This window comes from Thamnophis elegans, chromosome 3, assembly GCF_009769535.1.
Source record: "Thamnophis elegans isolate rThaEle1 chromosome 3, rThaEle1.pri, whole genome shotgun sequence".
Taxonomy (NCBI): Eukaryota; Metazoa; Chordata; class Lepidosauria; order Squamata; family Colubridae; genus Thamnophis; species Thamnophis elegans.
The window spans coordinates 116,090,285-116,112,176 of NC_045543.1; the positions used below are offsets into that span (position 1 = coordinate 116,090,285).

The 21,892-nt window shown below is 38.1% G+C and overlaps 1 protein-coding gene across 1 annotated transcript in view; it reads right to left on the reverse strand.

The window, feature by feature from the left end:
- The window catches only part of HOMER1 (homer scaffold protein 1), a 70,933-nt gene extending 51,961 nt beyond the window's left edge, over positions 1 to 18,972 (reverse strand). Inside the window, exons 1-2 of the mRNA XM_032214657.1 lie at positions 16,756 to 18,972; positions 2,267 to 2,423 (exon numbers count right to left, since the gene is read on the reverse strand). Of these exons, the coding sequence (XP_032070548.1) occupies positions 2,267 to 2,423; positions 16,756 to 16,760 (162 nt within the window). The 5' untranslated portion in view covers positions 16,761 to 18,972. The remainder of the gene's footprint in view (positions 1 to 2,266; positions 2,424 to 16,755) is intronic.
- Between the last annotated feature and the right edge of the window lie 2,920 nt (positions 18,973 to 21,892).

The following is a 21,892-nucleotide window of genomic DNA, read 5'->3' on the forward strand; positions in this document are numbered from 1 at the left end:
CACACACACACAGAGCGCCATGATTCTGGTAAGAACCAGACATGCATATGGAAGCAACTGTCCTTGAACAACATTTTGATTAGTGTAATGAGACAGAAACAACTTATGACTTTTTTTTTCAGAACCAGATATACTGACTATTTTGTCTAAGCTGCCAGTTTGAATTCAATATGTTGTTCCATCTACAGCTTCTAGATAGTTTTAAAGGCGCTGTAGTAACCCAAATGAGTTGTTAAGAGAACTCTGGCCATATTTTTGCCCAGGGACAAAAAGAAACACATAGCACAATTATGGCACTAAGGATACTTTATTTGCATAACCCTTGACCATTAGGTCTAAGCCTTTTTCATCTAAATCCACAAATGCTGACCCCCCAAAACAGCTTTATTTTGTATATCTGTTTGTATATCTAATAGGCTCTGGCTTTATATGGCTTTTATCCCATAGGGGAGAAGTTGCAATTTTTTTCTTTAACAAGGCTAACAACAGTTTAGGGAAGAGGTTTATGACTAAAAAGCCTTCACCCAGAACCATTAAATGTGGAGATTTTCTGCAGTTGTTTCCAAGTGAAAAATGTTTGAAGGTTTTATATATATATAAAAGATCTATTTAATGGTCCAAAATGTACTGTAAATAAAACTCAGCAATTAAAGAAGGCTAATTTTAAGGCAATAATGAGTCAGACATTAGATCAGAGTTGTGGGACATTGACACCTATAGGCAGATCAGTTTCTTAATCCGAAGGTCACCTTCCATAATATTAGAAACATACTTGGCTATGCAGCAGAAATGGAGATTTTCAGTGCTTTCTAACTCAAAAATGCAGCTTATTTCAAGGAATGACTTTTAAAGTGGGATAAATATCACTGACACCCTGAAACCTTAATGAACTTGTGTAGGTCAGATATTTATATTTTTCACAATGAAAGTAGCTTTTTTTGTCCAAATGAGGAGCTTCATTGGGAAAATGAAGGAAGGAATACTTTTTGCTTTTTACATTTGTGTCATCCAGTTGGTGGTGCTATAATAATTGCACAAACTAATTCTTGCATGAAATACTGCATTTTTGTCCAATTATTTAAGTTCTCATATATAGCAATGAAATTGGATATTAGTATCAATATTTTTAAAATACTGTTTTTCCCATACTAACAAGCATCAGTGAAAATTTTGTTCATTGAACTGGTATATTGTAAGGACACAATGCTGGGAGTCCAGCAACTTAATTTTCTAGGCAAGTCAAAAAAAGCATCCTCATTTTTAAGAAGCTCATGTCCAAAGCCAATTCTCTACTACAGGCAAATAACCTAAATATGGATGTTAAACAACAATCACTGATATGTTAATATCCTTTACACTCGCCCCTTATGGCTACTGACAGATATAACATGTTTTTTTTGTTTTATTACTATTATCTTGTGTTATTTTAAATTTTAAATTGTTATAATTGTAAAATATTTGAAACGAGAGATTCCATTTTAAAATTATAATTGTACATCATAGCCATGGCTAACATTTTTAAATATTCAAATTGATAGAAAAATTGAATTTGTTCTTATTACATTCCATAAGTGAAAAAGGATGAATTTTGGAGAGCTGTATGTGCACCTACATAGGTACAATCTATTTATATATATTACAAGGCAAGAACACTGAATGGGGAGAAATGAATGGGTAGAATATAATGTCATTGTTCACTGTACTTGCTATCCCAAATGCTCAGGGAAATTGCTATTTTTTTCATAAATGCCTTTTTTTTCATAAAAGCCTTCTTTTCCTGTAAGAGGCCAACACCTCTTACAACTAAACATTTAAACATATTTGTACAATGAAGCTACAAACTATATCTCTTCATATGGTGTAACATCACTTTTGGAAGACATTTCCAAGTTCCTATCAGAAACATTTGGCTATTGTTGAAAATTATTTTATGTTAAGGATTAAGTGAACAAAAATATGACTACTGGATGCAGATATACACTCATTTCAAACAGCAGTTTTTAGCTTCTTCTCTTTTCATGCTGAATTCCCACTCATACAAAAACAAGCAAGGCATGCCTTTTTTGAACATCTATCAATGGTTTATCAGAACAGTTCAAAGCATTTTTAATAAAGTACGGTTTTGTAAGCCAACTTAAAACAATTGTTGTATCATTCTGGATCACATATCAATGAAATACCTTGAACTATGTTAAAAGGAAGGCATCTATGCTTCAGAGTTAATGCAGTTCTAGTTTATTTTGACTTAAACAATCAAGGATCTTACCTTTGAGCCATCCAAGCTGATGATCCTATAAACGTTTCTTGTGCTGTCATAGAAATAGGACACAGTAACAGCATGCTTGCTGGTGGGAACCCAGTTCTTCTTTGTATTTGGGTCAATTTGGAAGACATGAGCTCGGGTGCTGTAGATGGGTTGCTCCCTGTAGGGCAGAAAGTAAAAGTGATGGATCTGGTTTGGACGTAATATGATTGTACACGGGTCATTGGGATAGTTCATCCATTGGATCCTACTAATGACTTCACTTTGCATCAGTAATAAACTTGCCTTCCTAAGACTTATATGTATAGACTGAGATTTCAGTGTAGCACATGAAAAGTATTCAGAGGAAAGAGAACTGCAAGTCCATTAAAATAAATTGAGTGGCCAGCTGTACAGTCAAATAAAGGAGACGTATCTAAATATAGAAGCATTACTGATATACCACCTCCTCCTCTCCCCTCCTACATCTGTCAGCCTCTTTAAACATGGGCTGTCAATATTGCAAGTTTTTTAAATTAAAGGTCACCTAATTATATGACTTATTTACAGGTTTATTTAACTTTTTATTATTAAACATAATATAATGGTATCTCTGATAAGTATCAATTTTATTGGTGAAATATGGTTACAAAAAGTGATCATGTTGATAGTGGGGAATTGGTATTATAAGATTCTTTTCCCCCATCTGTTAATACAACACATTCTCTTTGCTATGCTCCCTAACCCTGTTCTAAAGATTTGGGGTCACCCAGAGAGTTGCAGAATTTTTAAAAGCCGCTGACAGACGTCTGATAAAGAACCCTTCAATTTTTTCACCCTAATTCATTTCAAATATCAAAAGTATATTTTTGGACCCTTCTGTGAATGACTAGTTAATGCACTATGAACCCTATTAACTGTGGTTCTTCATCAAATCATGAATTGGCATGATGTATGAAGTTGTAATTCTTTCTTTGAAAAGAAAAACAAGAAAATTCAGTTGCCTCCTGAAAAAGCACCTTTGCAACAACCATGACCTGGACGACTGAGAATCTCTACAGACTTTTAACTGTATAATTTGGTAAACATCCTTTGAATGGTGTGCGAGTATGAATGGATTTCCAGAGAAAAGTTGCAAACTACAGAAACCAGTAGCACTACTCAAGTCACTCTGAGGACACAGATAAATCTCCAAGTGCTTCAACAACCGTCTAAAAGGATGCAAATGATCAGCTGTCTGCAAGGAATATAAATCCTTCCATTCTCCACTATCCTGTCAGAGCTGAAGAAGCTTCTTGGGTGAGAAGCGAAATGTCTTCAAAGAAAAACAAGAAAGTCCAGTTGCCTCCTTAAAAAAGCACCTTTGGGACTCCACTTTCAAAGAATATCACTGCAAGTTTGGAAAAGATTTTGTAAATTCATTACAGTATTATAAACTAACAGTCTTATAACTAGGAAAAATTATGTTTTTATATTTACATGCTAGTACATCATATTGAAAGACAGAGACGCAGTATTAATCACATCAGAGTTCTAAAGTTCTCCAGGGTTTTATTAATCTGTTGGGAATTTCATTCACAGAAACTTGTGATGATTTTGGATAGATGATTATCGTGTCAATCTAAATGAGCTTTGGAGTTAGGGAGTTAATTCAAGTAGGCCATGTCTTCAGAATTGGCTTGTAATTAAAAGATCTTTAGTACCATTATGAATCTCGATTCAAACATGGGGCAAGATACACTGTTGGACTAATATTTTATTCTAAGTTAAGGAAAAGATATTACTATAATTGAAGTCATGGGGGAAGCTATGTAATTTCATTCATTCAATTTTACACCAGTCTTTTACTCTGATAAGTTTCACAGTTACTGTTAACAAAGCCATATCTCTCTCTTCTTCTATTCCTTTAGGACTGCTAAATAAATTAATGAAGTTAGCCTATTCACAGATTACCAGCCAATAAAATTTCAGAACCTATTTGGATATGCGTACCAATCTTGAGAATTACTTAGTTTATTTTATGGGATAATTTGGAGCCAAAAGGAAGAATGCACAGCTTTAATAGTAATTATTTGATAAAAGCATTGTATGTCTCTGGCTAAGTGGTAAATGATATACCTGCACTATATAAAAGTTTCAGATCCATTGTATTCCTGATAAAGCAGAGGTCTATCCAGACCATAGAGGAATAGCGCCACAGCCACTATGCTCTTGGCTAAAGGAAGTCAAATAGATTAACTTGGCATACTTAAGTATCTGCAGGGTGGATGAGGAAAGAAGTGGCAAAAAATATGTCACAATGCAAATTCATTTGTTTGTGTAGTTGCATGCAATCATGTGATACAAGGATAATATCCACTTGTGATATTATCCAATGTGATATTACGATACACTATTATTTTGTACTCATTGTGATCAGGAATTGTTGTCTAAGTCTGCACAAAGACAAAACATTCTAGATACGCTGGGAAGATTGTTCAATACTGTTTGTCAGCAGAGTACAAGTTGAAGCCACAACATAGACTATTGTCAATTCCTGATGCTGAAAATATTTGAGCTAAGAATCAAAATAAAGGTCCTAGATTCCTACTTCAATTCATTTGAAGTGGTCTAAAAGCCAAAGATTAACACTTTGTTAGGAAACCAGCAGCTAGATACTGAGACCTTTCAATATGTTTAATTTACCAAGTACAAAGACTAGGAGTTTCTGTAGTAGTACTGAATTTCTTTGTCCACACATAAGCCCTGCAACCAAACTGCAGGAAAAATGTATTAAATGAACTCATGGTATTTTCAGATGGTGGTTCTTAGCACTACCAATAGATAGAAGGCATCTATTTTCTTCATTCTCTTTAAAATAGTAATTTTAATTTTTTAAGCATATAAATGAAATTGGTATAAGAAAGAAAAATGTTAAACATATAAGATATAAAAACTATAAACTAATGTATAGATAATTACACCTATATATTTTGTGTCTTTGAATCACTGTTGCTTCCTGGTGAGTGCCTGAATTATTCTACACCTTGCAGCTTGGGGGCCAGATTTTCAGAAGTAGTTTGTCACTGACTTCTTCACTAGGCTGACAGAGTGATTGGCCCATAGCAGATTTAGTGCCTAAAGTGGGATTAGAAATCATGGTGTCTTGGCTTTTAGTCTGTTATTTCAATCACTAGACCAAACTGGCTCTCATACAGATAATGATCCTCACACAATTTTAAATTGAACATACTAGATTAATACAGTCTTGTACAAATCATTTTATTAAACAATAGTAGTAGCATTAGTAATTATAAAAGAGTAGCAAAACAATATAGTAAACAATACATTAGATCAACCTTGAAACTTATACAGTAAATCAAATAAAGATTTAATTCCATAGATAAGAGAACCCAAATTTTGGGATATGGTATTTCTCTCTTGATCTACTTTTCCCAGAAAGAAAAAGAAATCTAGAAGTAGCTGTGGAAAATAACAGGTAGAAAAATACTTGTCTGAATTGCCAATAAAGATCGAAGCAGTCCAAGTCCAAGCAATGAATCATAACATTGATCTACGTATCCTCATTTTATTTCTAAATTGCAAATATGTAGATGGAACACATATCCTGCTCATTTATCTAATTGTTCACAATTCCATGAATTCAATATTCAGGAACTCTCCATAAAGGAAAAAAAGTGAAATCTCTGTTATTTGAGAGCATAAGATAGAATCCTATATAGAGAGAATTCCCTCATATATAAACCATTAGCTACTCTAGCGTAGATGTATCTTTAAGGATGCCTGACAGAAACTTTCTTCTTCTAAATACACCATTGTTGCATTTAATAATTGAACTATATTTATTATGGGAAGAAGGAAGCCCTTAATAGAACTAATACATTTTAAATCAGGAGTGAAGTGTCATGGAATCTGGCAACTAACACTGTGATAATGTCCAGCAATTGCCATTGCCAACTAGATATCTTGGCTGGGTTGCACAACAAATTTGAGTAAATGAGAAGCCATTCCACTTTGTGGCCAGGGTGCATGCAAATGTTTATTTCAGGTAAGTTGTACAATAGAATCTTGATATGATTGAAAATGTTCTCCTTGCTTCAACAACACTTTTTTTTAATTATCCTGTTTTCTCTGTCTGCAAATCATCATTCTCATGCAGAGACGATCTGATATATTTTATCAGCACATGGCCTTTCTTGGCACCTATAATACTATGTAATGAAGAGTGTCAAATTTACTAAACATCCAAACTAAATTAGTTCGTGGTGGCAATGGTAATAACATTACATGCTTTGCCTCCCTGAATTAAACCAGTGTGACAACCTTACTCTATATTATTATTTCTCAATGGCAGCAACCTCAAGATGCGTGGACTCCAACTGCCAGCATTCTAGCTCGGGAACTCTGGGAGCTGAATTCCACACATCTTAAAGTTGCTGAGGCTAAGAAACAATGCTCTACAGTATGTGAATTCCTATAGTTAGCACAAAACAGGTACTCCTACACTAACCATTTGGAGACACTGGGAAACTAATATTTCATTTGGTAAGAAAAACTCTACCCATGATGAGAAAATATGGGCGATAAAATACACTTCTTCTAAAATGTAATTAAAACAAAGCACCGTAACAGAAGTTTTATCTAAAATTATCTTTTGCTTCTTTCTTCCAGTTTAATTTCCAGTGAAATAACTTTTAACTAAGGCAGGTTGTTTGTTATCACAGAGTTAAGTTTGATACTTGACAACTGCAATGCAAATGCCTTGGTTTGTTCCATCAAAAATTACTGATAATTCTTCCGAAAGTGTTCCTGTAATCTCTTTGATCCCACCAATCCATATTTTCTATTATAATCCCTTTCTTCCTCTTCCTTCCACCTTGCCAAGTGGCAAACAAAAAAGAGACTGAGACAACCCGTGCCACAGTGTCATTTTGTTCTACATATTTTTTATATGTTTCCAGTTTAATATAATAGTAGGGTGGAAGGAAAGTGATTTTTATGTATATGGCTTCTACTGTATCAAAAGGTCTTCTTCCTTACTAACTTTTGAAGTTCTTTAACAGGATAAATAAATAAAGTCTTTCCAAATGCTGCTGAACATCCATTCTAAAACAGCTTTCAACAGTCATGCAGCAGATTTTTAAAAGCCCATGAGAAAACAGATCAAAAAGTTTTCCTTCATAAAATTAGCAATCACTGGTTAACAATCAAGCAGCAACTGGTGGAAATAAATTAGCATTTCGCCCCAGTTTAGGGAAGCAAGACATTATTGACTTGCCCTTGTTTCATTTGTCATAAATACCCAGTCAGGTATCAGCAGTAAGCTAGTCATATTAATGGATGATACCTCTAATTATTGGGTATAGCCACAATTAAAATAGAGTAACTATAAAGTGTCCAACACTGGGGCAAAATTTTAGAGGAACAGTCAGAAATGAAATAAAAAGGTACTGTGATAAAAAAACTCCCTTAAAATACCACCTCAATGTGCAGCCACTATGAAAATATGCAAATGCTAGTGGTTATTTAAAAGAAAAAAGAACAGAGCAAGATTTAGATTAATGGATTTCATTCACTTTGGATCTATACACTGGTTTATTGTTTCAACAAAAATGTTGTGAACTGCTAGAAAACTTATTGAAGTTAGCAGTCTTTAAGAATGGTAAGATAAATGGACAAATAAATGAACCTATATTATAGGCCAATGCATACGGTTATGTACAGCTCTGACCCTTTTATATCAAAGAAGCATATCAATAAATATGGTTGAAGAAAAAAAATGACCAAGTAATCAAGGAATTGGGAAACATTTCCTTTCCGAAAAAGCTAAATATGTGGATTTAGGATATTCTTCCTTAAGCTAAGGAATGAATTCAATCATTTCAGGAAGGGAAGGCATAAGTTAAGTCATTATTTTTCAAACTTGGCAACTTTAAAATATATGGACTTACCATATTTTTCGGAGTATAAGACGCACCTTTTTCCTTCAAAAAAGAGGGTGAAAATCTGGGTGCGTCTTATACACTGAATACAGCATTTTGGGCCTCTCGAAACCCTGCCTCTTTTGCAAAAATGGCCGTGCATAGCCTTTAGGAGGTTTCCAGGGTCCTCCTGGGGGTTGGGGAGGGAAAAAATGAGCAAAAAAATAGCCGATTTTTGCTCGTTTTTGCCCCCCAGCCTCGGGAGAGCACTCTATAAGCCTCCTAAAGGCTAAGCATGCCCTTTTTTTTTTGACAAAAAACAGGCCCATTTTTGCAAAAATTGGGCCATTTTGGGGAGGGCTACAGAATGCAAAAACTTTTTTTTTTAATTTGCCTCTTCAAAATTTTGGTGTGTTTTATACTCCAGTGCATCTTATACTCTGAAAAATACGATAACTCACAAAATTTCCAAATCAGCATACAGAGATTAAGAAACACTGTTCTAATGTAACTGGACACAACAATGGATAACAAGCAATTCATCATCAGAGTTTGGTATCAATCAAAGCAGTTTACTATACTTATTTGAAATATAATATAAGGACTGTAGAAGCCAGTGTAGCGTAGTAATTAAGGCATCAGGCTAGAAACAGGGAGATTGTAAATTCTAGTGCCATCCTAAGTACAAAGGCATCTTTGTAACTTTGGCTAGTTACTATCTCTCAGCCTTAGGAAACAGACAAAGGCAAATCACTTCTGAAATCTGAAATCAAAACTGCAGGGACATGTCCAGGCAGTCAAAATGACTCAAAGGCACAATAAAACAAAGTAAGAAAAGGTACTAATTTTCATTATATTTCAGTGTTATATCGGTCAATTATTTCCGAACCAAAATGCTTGCTATATGAAGCAAATGAAATCTGATTTAAAATCATTGTTTAAACTTTGTTGTTAAATAAAGTATCTTTCACCTTAAATTGGATTATGCTTTTCTGCTCTCACAAACATCTATTCTCCTATTATTGTTGGTTAACGAGTGGGTATTATTCCCTCTGCTCAATGATTTCAGAATCATGTATACTGGACTTATCCCACTTAATCTTCACAGAAATTTATGAGTTCTGTTAACTGCAGGCCAAGACTGTCCCAATATTGCCAAATGAGCTTTAGAGCTGAGCAGGAATTTGAAAAAGAATCTTCTCAAGAAACTCCAGCGCTCTTGTAGCTGTTTCCTCATGTCCAGAATTCCATTCATGGACATTTGTGCTGCATCCTTCAAGCCACATGGTCCATGAAGCCAACGCTTACTCTAGATCAGTGATGGTGAACATTTTTAGGCCTTGATGTGTCAAAAATTCTGAAAATGCCTATCCTGATGCTGCTGCCATTTCTATCTGTCTGTCTCTCTGACACACACATATCAAATAAAAGAGAATTATTTAATTCCCCTTTTAGGCCACACTGAACTGTGGCATTAGGGGGCAGCAGTGAGGCTAGGCCTAAAGTAGAGGCCCGGTTTTAATTTCAGCCTTAGGGCCACCACTATTACTCAAAAAGGTCACCTTGGGTCATTCCCAACATACACAAGCTTTGGGGAATGGCGCAATTGCCCCAGAGGCACAATGCTTCTCAGGATCTCCCATGCACCACTTAAGGTGGTGTTTTTTCTGTTAACAGGCACCTGCTATTCCAGGTCATCTGAGACCTTTGTTGTGGAAGAGGCTTTGGAAAATGCTCTTCCATAGCTTTTGCAAGCCATACAAAAACACATCTTTTGGGGGGCAATTTTCACAAACTCCAGGGGTTGTACGAGAGCATACCTCATTCCCACTCGGCTTCCGCAGCCTTCGTAAACACTGGTGTGTCACTCAAGATGTTGTGGCAGGTCAGCTTTGACACACATGTCATAGGTTTACCATCACTGCTCTAAGGTTCAAGAAAGACTCAGGTTTCTGCCACTACATTTGATAATCTTTTCAACCTTCTCACGGCTGTGGTTGTTTCCTCTCTGCCCACCTAGTGCATTTGTTTGTTAGATCCATGCCTAACACCTTCCCACCTCTCGTGGGAAGTTGTCCAGAGACATGTATGTGAGATGGGAAAATAAATAAATTTGAAAGTGAGAGCCAGGTAAAAGAAAATACTACTGGCAAAGGCTTCTGCATACATGGTGTGCCAGCTGGATAACTGATAGCATAAAGACAATCAGAATAATAAAAAGAGGAAGCTTCTGACAAATGAAGAAAAAGATATAGATTTATGGCAGAAGAGTTCTGATGGGTTGGGAACTCTGCAAAGCTGCATGAGGCTTTCTAGAAATATGGCAGTAGCTAATTTTACCCCATTATGTGAGTTTTTCAAGGACAAATGGGAAAAGATTGCTGGGTGACAACATATTCCTCCCTCCATTTTTAATCTTTTCCACTAAGCCCTGAAAAAACTCTGAAGTTACCCATGAAATAGCACCAACAAAATTGCCAAAATCTCACAGTATAGTTGGGGGAAGAATGTTTATGGAATTTTAAGGGAACAAATAGGAACAAACTATATTCCCCTATTTAGAATACGAAACATGTTGCAAAAGAGGGGGGGAGTGTCATATTTGCTTTAAAAAAACATTCTACCTTCGCAATGCATGATTTTTTATTTTTCAAGTTTCTATAAAATTACAAAATTTGCTACATGATGCTACATTTCTTTACTTTGAAATGGTATTGAAGGTAAATAAATGTACAGATCATTGAAAATATCTACAAGAAAAATAGTTATATTCTTTGTGATATCCGTATGTCAGGAAAAATATTTTAAGTGATTTATTTCTGCATAAATTACATAAAGATTGGGAATACATATGTAAACTATAATTTCACTGTCATTTAACTTACCAATTAACTTCTCAGCGATGAATGGAGGAAAGAAAACAATTTTACCACAAAGAAATGTAATTATTTTAGGTATATTTTTGTCCTTTTATTGCAAGAGGCTAAGCTAGTTATGATAGGGACACTTGCCTTTCTTTAAAAAAAAAGAACTGCTACAGATGCACAAAGAATTTTAATATAAAACAGAACCATCTAAGCAAGATGCTCATGATAAAATATTTTTGTTTACTAGTGTGCCATTTCCAACTGTTGTAATTGGAGAAGGGCTACTGCAAGAAGATAAATAGGGAGCACATGAAGATCTCACTTCATTTGTATACGTTCATCAAATAATCACAATCTTATTTTATTATTAGTTTTAAAAGCTAGCCAATTATAAACTACCTTATCTCTATTTGACCATATTATTATCTTCTATTTTAACTGTAAAAAATATTCATCATGTATATTTTTCCCTGTTTGATAATATGTTTGATCTATGTATTCTGTACAACATGAAACTTTAGCTACAAGCGAGGTCAGAAGCAGCTGACTATCATGTGTACCTGAGTCAAAATTAGAGCAACCCAATGACAGATGGGAATCCAGCCAGATGACACACATGTATACAAAGAAAATCAACCAAAACGTAAACCATAATTTGTTGCAAAAAGAACATTAGAAAGTGTATGTGTGTCTAGCACACTTACATGAAACTCTGTAAAGGGTTCTCTAGAAAGCATGATGATTAAACTTGTCCATTTTCTTTTTCAGTAAAAGGAGTAAAATTGCTTGCCAACAAATTATTTTGTAGTATGCTAATCAAATAATTTAAAATGTGAGCATTTTATAAAGGGTTATGATAAAAATCTGAGACTGGTCATCTGGTTGAACAGAAGATGGCTCATTAAAATTTGCAATACAATATTATGTTGTTAAAATGGCACTGAATCTGTTCTTAATGTAATGTGAATGGGAGTATTTTAAAAAATGATATTCAGGATTTTTCAACATTTCCTGAATCACATTAGGAAAGTTCCCCAAATCACTCAAGATGCTTGAGAAACTCTGAAAAACAAAATTATTAAAAATCAAACACAATACCACAGTGAAAGAAAGAAAAGGGATCCTGGCCTAAACAAAGCCAGTATGGTTGCATAAAGAGCTCTATGACAAATTGAGGGACAAAAAAGACAAGTATAAAAGATGGAAAGAGGGGTTCATAACTAGAACAGAATATCAGCAAATAGCTCGAAGCTGCCAAGGATGGAATGAGAAAAGTTAAGGCTTAGGATGAACTAAGACATGCAACAAATGCCAAAACTTAGGAAAAAAGTTTCAATATATAAGGAATAAGGATAAAATCAAGGACATTTATAGTCTCCTAATGGAAGAAGATGGCAAGGTAGTGATGGGCAGCAGGAAAAAGCAGAACTGCTTAATTTCTTCTTTGCATCTATTTTCACACAAAAAGAAAAAATAGTCCAACCTATCAAAAACAGCACTGTGGGAAACAGGAAAGCAGGCCAAAATAAGCAAAAAGATAGTAAGAAAACTCCTTTCCATTTTAGATGAGTTAAAATTGCCAGGACCAGATGGTTTACTTCCCAGGGTACTGAAAGAGCTGGCAGATGTGATCTCAAAACCACTGAACAAAACGTTTCAGAACTCCTGGAGCACAGGGGAAGTGCCAGGCAACTGGAAAAGAGTTGATATGGTTCCAATTTTCAAAAAAGGGGGGAAAAGTGGAACCAGGAAACTAAAAGACAATCAGCTTGATATTAATATTTGAAAAATCCTAGAAAAGATTATCAAGCAGGGGATTTGTGAACACCTAGAAATGAACACGACAATTAATTGAAAACAAATCTTACTGTCTTCTTTGATAAAGTGACTAAATTAATGGTTCAAGGAAATACTCTGGATATGGTAATATGTGGGTTTCAGTAAGGCATTTGACAAAATAGATCACATTCTATTGGAATAAAGTAGGATAGACAGTACCACCACCAAATGGCTTCGCAATTGGCTGACCAAGCACACTCAACATGTAGCCCTCTATAGAACTACATATACATGCACTGGGGAACCTCAAGGTTCTATCTTGGGTCCAGCGCTCTTCAACATCTTCATAAATGATCTAGATGAGTGGACAGAAAGGGAGCTCATCAAGTTTGTAGGCCACACCAAGCTGTGGGGAATTGCTAACACTTTGGGAAAAAGACTCAAGTGTCAGAAGGATCTTGACAGCCTAGAGAAATGAGATGCAGTTCAGGGGTGAGAAAAGTAAGGTCCTGCACTTAGGCAGGAAAAACTAAATGCACAAGTATAGAATAAACAGTACCTATCTCAACATTAATAACTGCAAGAAGGATCTAGTTGTCTTGGTGGACCATCACTTAAGTATGAGTGTGCTGCAGTTGCCAAAAAAAAAAACCCAATGCAGCCCTAGGCTACATCAACAGAGGCATCACAACAAATCACAGGAAGTGATAGTAACCTTCTATATTGCATTAGTGAGGCTACATTTGGAATACTGCACCCAGTTATTATCATCACGATACAAAAATGGTGCTGAGGTTCTAGAAGAGTGTAGAGAAGAACAAAGATGATAAGAGATCTGGAGCTAAACTATAAGATGAAAGTTAAGGGAAATAAGTATGTAGCCTAATGAAGAGAAGGATTAGAGAGTATATGATAGCCATCTTCCAGTACTTGAGGGGAGTCACAGAGATGATAGAGTTGACTTATTCTCCAAAGCACCTGAGAGCAGGGCAAAAAGCAATGCATGGAAGCTCTTTAAAGAGAGATCCTACCTGGAACTAAGGAGAAATTTCCTGACAGTGAGAACAATTACCCACAGGAATAGCTTGCCTCCTGAAGTTTTGGGTATTCGGATCACTACAGCTTTTCAAGAAAATATTGGACATTTTACCAGGATGATATAAGGACTGTTCCCTAGAACTCCAAAGTCCCTTCCAGCCCTATAATTCTAAATGTATATTTCTAACAATGTGGGCAAATTTTCTGAAGAGGAAGGTCAAAATTAGCTTTGAGTGACATATCAGGAACCACTCTATAAAATAGTGTTTCTTATTCTTATTCATTTTAAGATGTATGGACCAGAGGTGGGTTACTCCTGAATCAGCCTGGATCAGGCAAACTGGTAGTGGCGGTGGCGGGAGGTTTCGCCCACCAGCCTAGACGCATCTGCGCATGCACAGAAGTGTTGCACACAGAACTGAGCGTGTGCAAGAGCATGAGCAAACCAGTAGCACCAGGATTTGCAACCCACCTCTTGTATGGACATAAACACCCAGAATGCTTACCGGGTATTCTAGGAGTAGAAGTCCACACATCTTAAAATAGTTAAAGTTGAGAAACACTCAGATCAATTGGGCTGAAACAAAGAAGGGGGTGATATCAGAGCAAACACTGCATGAAGTCTGATTTAAAGTTCACTAAATACACTCCCATATATTTTAAACTTTAGTTAAAATTTCAATTCTGTCACAATTTTGAAGAGGTCCTTGGGGATACATCTAATGTTTTAAAAGCCTGGGCCTCAACTTATGAAAATAAGTAATAGACAGGAGAAGTGTGAGGAGGCTCCTTCCTCATGTATAAGCAGAGTAGTGTGTACAATAAAGGGGGGAAGGATTTAAGAGAAAAAGGATGATTCAAGGAACCTGCCAAGCCCTCATTTTTCTGTCCCTCCTCAATATTTTTCTTTCAGCTTTGATATTCAGCTGAGAAATAACTAGGGAAGAGATATAGCCAAGATTTAAGCACAGCCCAACAATGTCTTCATTGTTATAGATTTTATGGAATGCCAGCGAAAGGTTATGTTTGAAGTTAGACTCCCAGCACTAAGATGATCACCTGTAGAGCTTTTACTGTGTAGGAAATATTGGACAGCACTGTATATATCAAAAACTGTTTTATATTTGAAGTATGCAAAATGTGTAATTTTGAATCATTTGAATCCCAAATGTTGTGAAATAGCATTATTCTAACCACATTGGTGTGTTTGAAATCAAGGTTGTTAAGTTCTAAGTGAACTATCATGGCCCTGAAATACGGTTATAGCAGTTTCATGTTTGAAGTATAGAATTTCTTGAATTTTCAAGCTAAAAAAAATGCACATTAAAAATTATGAAGAGATAAATCTCTTGTTAATAAGCAGCAACTGCCCAAAAACTATTTTCATTCAACTTCAGTATTTGATGAAAAAATGAGAGTTCTACACTTGCATAAAGTATAATTTAACTGAGCCATGAAACATCTTGCAATCATTAGTAATAATGTTCATTGTCACAATAATCATAAGCTCATACGCTTGGAATTGAAACAAGTACCAAACAGGTAGGATAGAAGAACAGGAGTATTACATCAAAAATGGAATTATCGCTGAAAATTCCAAGATCTATAAAATTAGATGTTTTAAATGCTAGTCCTGCTGCCCATAATAATTCTGAAATTTATTTCTATGTTCTAGCTCCTTAGTAGTTTATTAGATTTTAATCCCACCTTTATTATTTTATAAGTAACTCAAGGCGGCAAGCATACATAATACTCCTTCCTCCTCTTATTTTACCCCACAACAATCCTATGGCTGAGTTGAGAGAGATGGACTGTCTCTAGTCACCAGCTGCCTTTCATGCATAAAGCGGAACTAGAATTCAGTGTCTCCTGACTTCTAGCCTCTTGCCTTAATCATTACACCAAATTACCATCCACTCTCTGAGCAGTTTTTGTTGGATCCTTGACTATCCTGTATTATCACCTCCATTTCCCTCTATACGTGGTTGAAAAATTAGGGTTGACCTCTTGCATTTTTTTTTCTTCTACAGTCCTTGGATTCCTTTTCTGGTTGGTAGAAGAAGGTATCCAATAACACATTAGAATTTGAATCCCAGAAGAAGCAGATGAAACACATTTATCTCCTTTGTGTCCAGTTCTCTAATGAGGCCTACCTCATCCTGGGCAACCTGCAAACCAATACAATTGCTGAAACATTATAAACAATGTGTAAATTGTTCAGTAGCCAACAAATGATACATACGATAGTTGTCATTAGCTACAATCAGCTTTAGGAGTTGTAGCATGCAAGTTCTTAAGTACAAAAGAAGACAAATCATTAATCTTACTGAAGGTTCATGTCTTCAAAATACTACCTATTTCTCCCTAGCACTCAGCCTAAATCCAAGGAACAAAGTGTAAGTTATATTTGTCAAGAAAGAACTTGTAAGCAGGGAAGTTCAATCTGCTGGTTCTCTACACTTCAACATCTCTGATAAGTACTCCTCTAAGAGTCTATGAACATTCTCAATCATCCAGGTCATAGTTGTACCAAAGATGCTTTTTCCGCATCAGACAATGTATGTAGGGACACCCCTTTGAACTCCTATACCTAGAACAAGTACTCTCTCCAATCAACAGTGTGTCATACCTTCATGACAAAAATCTGAGGAACATGTTTTTTGGTTCCTGGCTAAAAGACCCAGTAAAATGTTGAGTTCCCTACTTCAGATCTGAATAGATTGTTGAATAGACGAGCCTCAGGGCTGCTGACCAAGCAAGCTATCTAGCTGCCATTCAGAAGTTGAGCTTTTAATTCTAGCACTCTCCCAGACAATGCTTTGCTCTGCCCCTTAAAGATAAAAAGCCCTAGAAACCGAATACTCGATTTTCCTTGTTACAACTCCACAATTTAGTATGAAATCCTTACCCCATGATGACCAATGAAGACGTGCCGTGAGCGTTGCTTAGCAGATCAATTCTTAAAAGGATTTTTCCCCGTTTCCTACGCTGCCAGCGCACCCCGGCCAGTTACAGTATTAATCCTGACAGGTCTCTCCAGCCAATTTTCTGCCTTTCCAGGTGATCTTACGTGCCTTCTTCGGCCGGATTTTAAACACAAAAGTCTACAGGCATTTGGGAATGTAGAAGGGAATTTTTGGGGGAGGGGGGAAATCGCAACCCTTTCGAGGGGGAGGAGGAGAAGAATCGACCTAGGGCATCAACATGAAGAGAGCCTCCCCATAGCCTCCCAGAGCCCGTTTTCTTCAGCGAGCCCCCTGCACGAAGGGGTCCAGGGAGAGCTCCAGCTCCCTGGCAGGAGGAGGCGGATAAGAAGGAGGTAGTAGCAGAGGCAGCGGCAGCACCAAGCCAATCCTCCTTCTGCGGGAGAAGGGGAGGCACTCGACCGCCTCTAGCAGGAGGATTAAAAAAAAAATCCACAGCAGCACGGATGCCTAAGCAGTTTATTGAAATGCCCGAGAACCACGAGCGCCCGGATCGCGGTCCGCCTCAGGTAGAGAGCAGGCTCGTGGGGCTTGCGGTGTGCGCAGCGCTCCGCGCCGCCCTTCCTTCTAACACCCCCGTCGATAGCAGCAGCGGCGGCGGCAGCAGCGAGAGCATGGGGGGTGTCGCTTCATTTTCCCAAGCAGTAGCAGCAGCCGGCAGCAGCCCCCTTGCCGGCGCTGACATCGGGCTCCGGTAGACCGGTAGCTGAGGCAGGGCACGGACCACGCATCCCCCTTTAGGACGGGAGAGGATGCGGGACAGGAGATGAAACGGGAAGGCAGTGGGTGCAACGCGGGAGGCGGCCGAAGAGCCGCGGTCCTTCCCGCGGCAAGGCAGGGCAGGTCTCCTTTCAATCCCGCCCGCTTCTGCAGCGGGGCAGCCTCTTCCTCCGTCTCGTGTCCGGCAGATCAATCATGCTCAGTAGCAGCCAGGCAGGAGGAGTGGCAGCAGCGGCGGCGTTGGCGCCGACAGCAGCAGCAGCGCCCCTCTAGCCCCTCGCTGCAGCAGCGGGGCCAAAGCGCGGGCTGCAGGAGGAGGAGGAGGAGGATGAGGAGGTGGGGGGAGCGGTTGCCTCTCCGGCACCTCCGACGCGGAGCTTCCCAGTCCAGGGCCGAGACGCGCCAGGCGGCTCAGGTTTTCTCCTGCTCCTCCTCACACCTCCTTCCCGTGCCCGCGCACACGCCACCGCGCTCGGCCAAGCGACCCTTCGCTCCCTTTCCAGGTTCCCTGCGCAGGGCACTAAAGAGAGAGCGCGCCCTACTCCCCCCACGCTCGGGGCCTGAGAGGGCAGGAGGAGCTGAAGGCGGAGCAGAAGGCGCCCGCTCTCGCTTTGCTCCACTCCGACCCTCCCACCGGCCCCCGCAGCCGCCAAAAATGGGGAAGAACGGGAGAAGGAAAGGAGGGACAATGGAGCGAACGACCTCCGCTTATTGCCCCACTCAGGCCCAGCGCTCCCGGGGAGGGTACGCGGCGCAGCCTCGCTCTCTCTATGCTACTCCGCAGCCACGGACCCCCACGCGGTAGCAGCACTTGCTGATTCTGCCTCCATCCTCTACTTGGGGACCTTTAAATAGGGTACGTCACCACGTTCCCCTACGCACTGTCGTCACACACTGCTCCCGGGGCTGACGTCATTAGGGTGCGGGCGGGGGGGTGATGTCAGAATGCTACACGCCGCCGGAAGCGCTTCTATAATAAGGAATAGAAAAGAAGACTGCAGGGACGAAAATAGAGGGGTTTGGTCCGCGTTCCTACAACACGCCTCCAGGAATTGGATAAGCTCCTGCTATTCGTCCGTCGGCCAGTTCCGTAACTGTCTTTAAAAAAAATGGGTGTGCTGAGAACGATGAGGCTTATTCTGTTTTTTTATGTAAAGTTCTCAAAATAAAAATGTGTCCCCCCCAAAAAATGCTATTGCTAAAAGTAAGCTAAACTCGAGCTCAATCAACTTAGATGCTTACTGGTGTTCCCGCTGTGGAACCCACTATTGTAATCTTAAAAGGTTGGTTCCGCTTTGCAAATTTGAAAGAAAATTAATTCATGTATATTTTAAAATGAGAAATGAAATATTTTTAAATGATAAATTTTAAGTCTTTCAGGTAGAATAAGAATAAGGAGATTCAGTGAGTCTGGAGGAGAAAATGTGAATACAAGCAGTTTATAAATGATATCAGTGATATTGGTATTTGTAACAAACAAATATTTAAAGTAAAAATATCAATCCATTTAAGTTTTATAATTGTTATTATTTTTCCAAGAAAACTCATCCAGGTAGTCGCCAGGAATCAACAGACTCAGGAGCATACAGATTCAGGAGCATATATGTATGCATTTTTATGAATCACACATATTTTCTCTTATTTAAATTTGTTTTTGTGTTGGAGCACTGTACTTATCTCTTAATTCTAAAGGATTTGGTTTTAGTTCTTTAATTCTACTGTACTATAATTCCCTCACTTAATATGTTGAGTAAAAATACAAATGTTGAACTACAGTGGTTCAACATTCAGAACTAAACAAACCTCATTAGGGCTCACTGCAATGTGTGAATCCAGCCTATGGAAGCCAGTGATTTGAGCTCTCAGATTCAAATCTCCATTTGAAAAACTGATAGCAGAAGCTTCAGCCCACCTCATACAAGCATCCTTTCAGAGAATGGTAGGATGATAGAGCTTAACTAACATCTTGGGTAGGATAAACTGCTGTTGTGCTCTTGAATTCTTCCAGAAATCCTTCTGAGAAAATCGCCTGATTGCTTTGAGGATGGATACCTGGAGTATCCTTTTCCAATTACATTGTATAGCTTAGGTAGGTTCTACATGAAGAAGACCCAAAGATAACCAGAACCTAAACTATAAAGGACGTCATAGGTGATCACTACCATGTTCTGTTGGACCTCCAAAACTTCTTGGCGACAATTGTAGAAAGCCCGAGACAGGGCTAGGAAGCAAATATTAAGAAGCTGTCATGTATTTTATGATAAACAGAAAGGACAGAAACATTCAAATCAAATCAATCTTTATTTGTTCCTAGACCAGCAAATAAAACACAAATTACAATTAATTATTATAAATGGAAATATATATTCTAAAATATCTAAAAAGGATTAGAGTTAATACTACAGGCTACTGTGTGGACTATAGAACAACACTTGACTGTGGTCAGAAGCATTCCTTAAGTTCTGGAAAAGGAGATAGTGTTAAGAAGAGACTGATTCCACTCTGATTCATTGTGGAATAAGAGGGAGGGGAAGAAAAGAACAAGCAGATTTGCAAGATTGTGTTACTATAGTTTTTCTCAATAAAGTCTTCCTACGGTGTTAGTTTCCTGTTCTTAGTCTACCTCGTAGGCCTGATACCAATGCAATTCCTGCAGAACAGATGTTATTTTTGTAAACCCATTAAGGCCCGTCAGCAAGTAGGCGGCTGTGATTTGTGCCAGCTGTACATTCAGAGTACTATAATAGGAATAGTTATAAAACTTTTGTACCAAGAAAATACTTGACTAAATTCAACCTTTTGTCCTTCCTCTTTTGCATATTGCAATAAGCCCAAATGTGGTTTGATTGATTTCGGCTTCAGCATATACAGCTTAATGCAATATGAGAAACCAGTTACTCCACTTCAGAAGTAAGTCAGAAATGACCAGACATCTATAGTACAACTTACCCACTGGAATACCTTGATTCAACGGCCCTACTGACCATTTCTTAAGTACAGGAGTGCTTGGCATTGTCCTGTATTCACCATTGCCCACTTTGGAAGGCAGTATCACCCACCAACAAGTTGTGTTTTCCTAGCTTGAGGCAGCTCAAGTGATGCTGCACTACATTTTATGGAAGGAAAAATGTTTGTATCCTCCAAGGCTCCTATGTAGTGTGGCAAGAGGTTTGCTGTCCTCTGGTACTGGACCCTGCCCTTCATGGCAATTTTTTTTTGTACAACTTCACTTGTAAAATAATGAAAAGCTGAGGGTGTTTTCAAAACAAGTTGGATGAAATTGGCAACAGTTTTGCCCTTTCCTCCTTCTATCCAGGTGATGGGGAAAAAATAAATCAGGTATGTTTCCTTTCTTCTCTTGATTTATTGATCCAGGAATAGATACCTGTGTGTTGTTATCTATTCCAGGATTATGCCAGGAAGGTTAAAGAAGGTGAATTCACTAACCAGGGGCTGTGGTAAAAATGTAGTCCTGGCAGAATAACAGGCCATCACTGGGGACAAAGCAAAGGAAAAGTTTGAAATTTGAGGAGAGTTGGTTTCCTTTCCAGCAGATTGATATGCAGGAGCCAACAGCTTGAGGCTGCATTATTTAAAATATGGTATGTATTACTGCACACCTAAGTGTTTCTTCTCTGCCATATTTTTCATTCTTACAAAGCATTACCTGTAGGGCAGAACAGACTGTATCAGGCTATTGAGAAATGACTTTGAATTTCCAGTCTTTAACCAGAAGAGAGCCAGTTTGATGTAGTGTTAAGGCATCAAGCTAGGAATTATGAGACTTTGAGTTCTAGTCTTCACTACTCGGTGACCTTGAGGCTGTCAGTCTCTGGCAGCTTTTGGAAGGGTACAGTGGCAACACACTGCAGGGACTAGGCACTTGACAAGTCTACTACTTGAAAGTAACTTTGTTGACAGAACTGTAACTTTGTTGCTTATATCCTTACGATTTATATTGATATTGTTTCCTGATTGCTTATTTATACCCTATGACTATCATTAAGTGTTGTACCTTATGATTTTTGACGAATGTATCTTGTCTTTTTATGTACACTGAGAGCATGCGCACCAAACACAAATTCCTTGTGTGTCCAATCACACTTGGCCAATAAAGAATTCTATTCTATTCTATTCTATTCTATTCTATTCTAAAGCAGGAACAACAATAACAATAGTAAAAATCCAGGAATTTGCCGTTCCAAAAATAACTTTTGTAATTAATCGTTCTCTTTGATTCCAACAGAGGAATTGATATGCTTTCTTTGTCTACGGCTTTTTATTCCTTTTCTTTCTCCAGAAATGTTTTCTTTAGTGGATATTCTAGTACGTCATTTAACA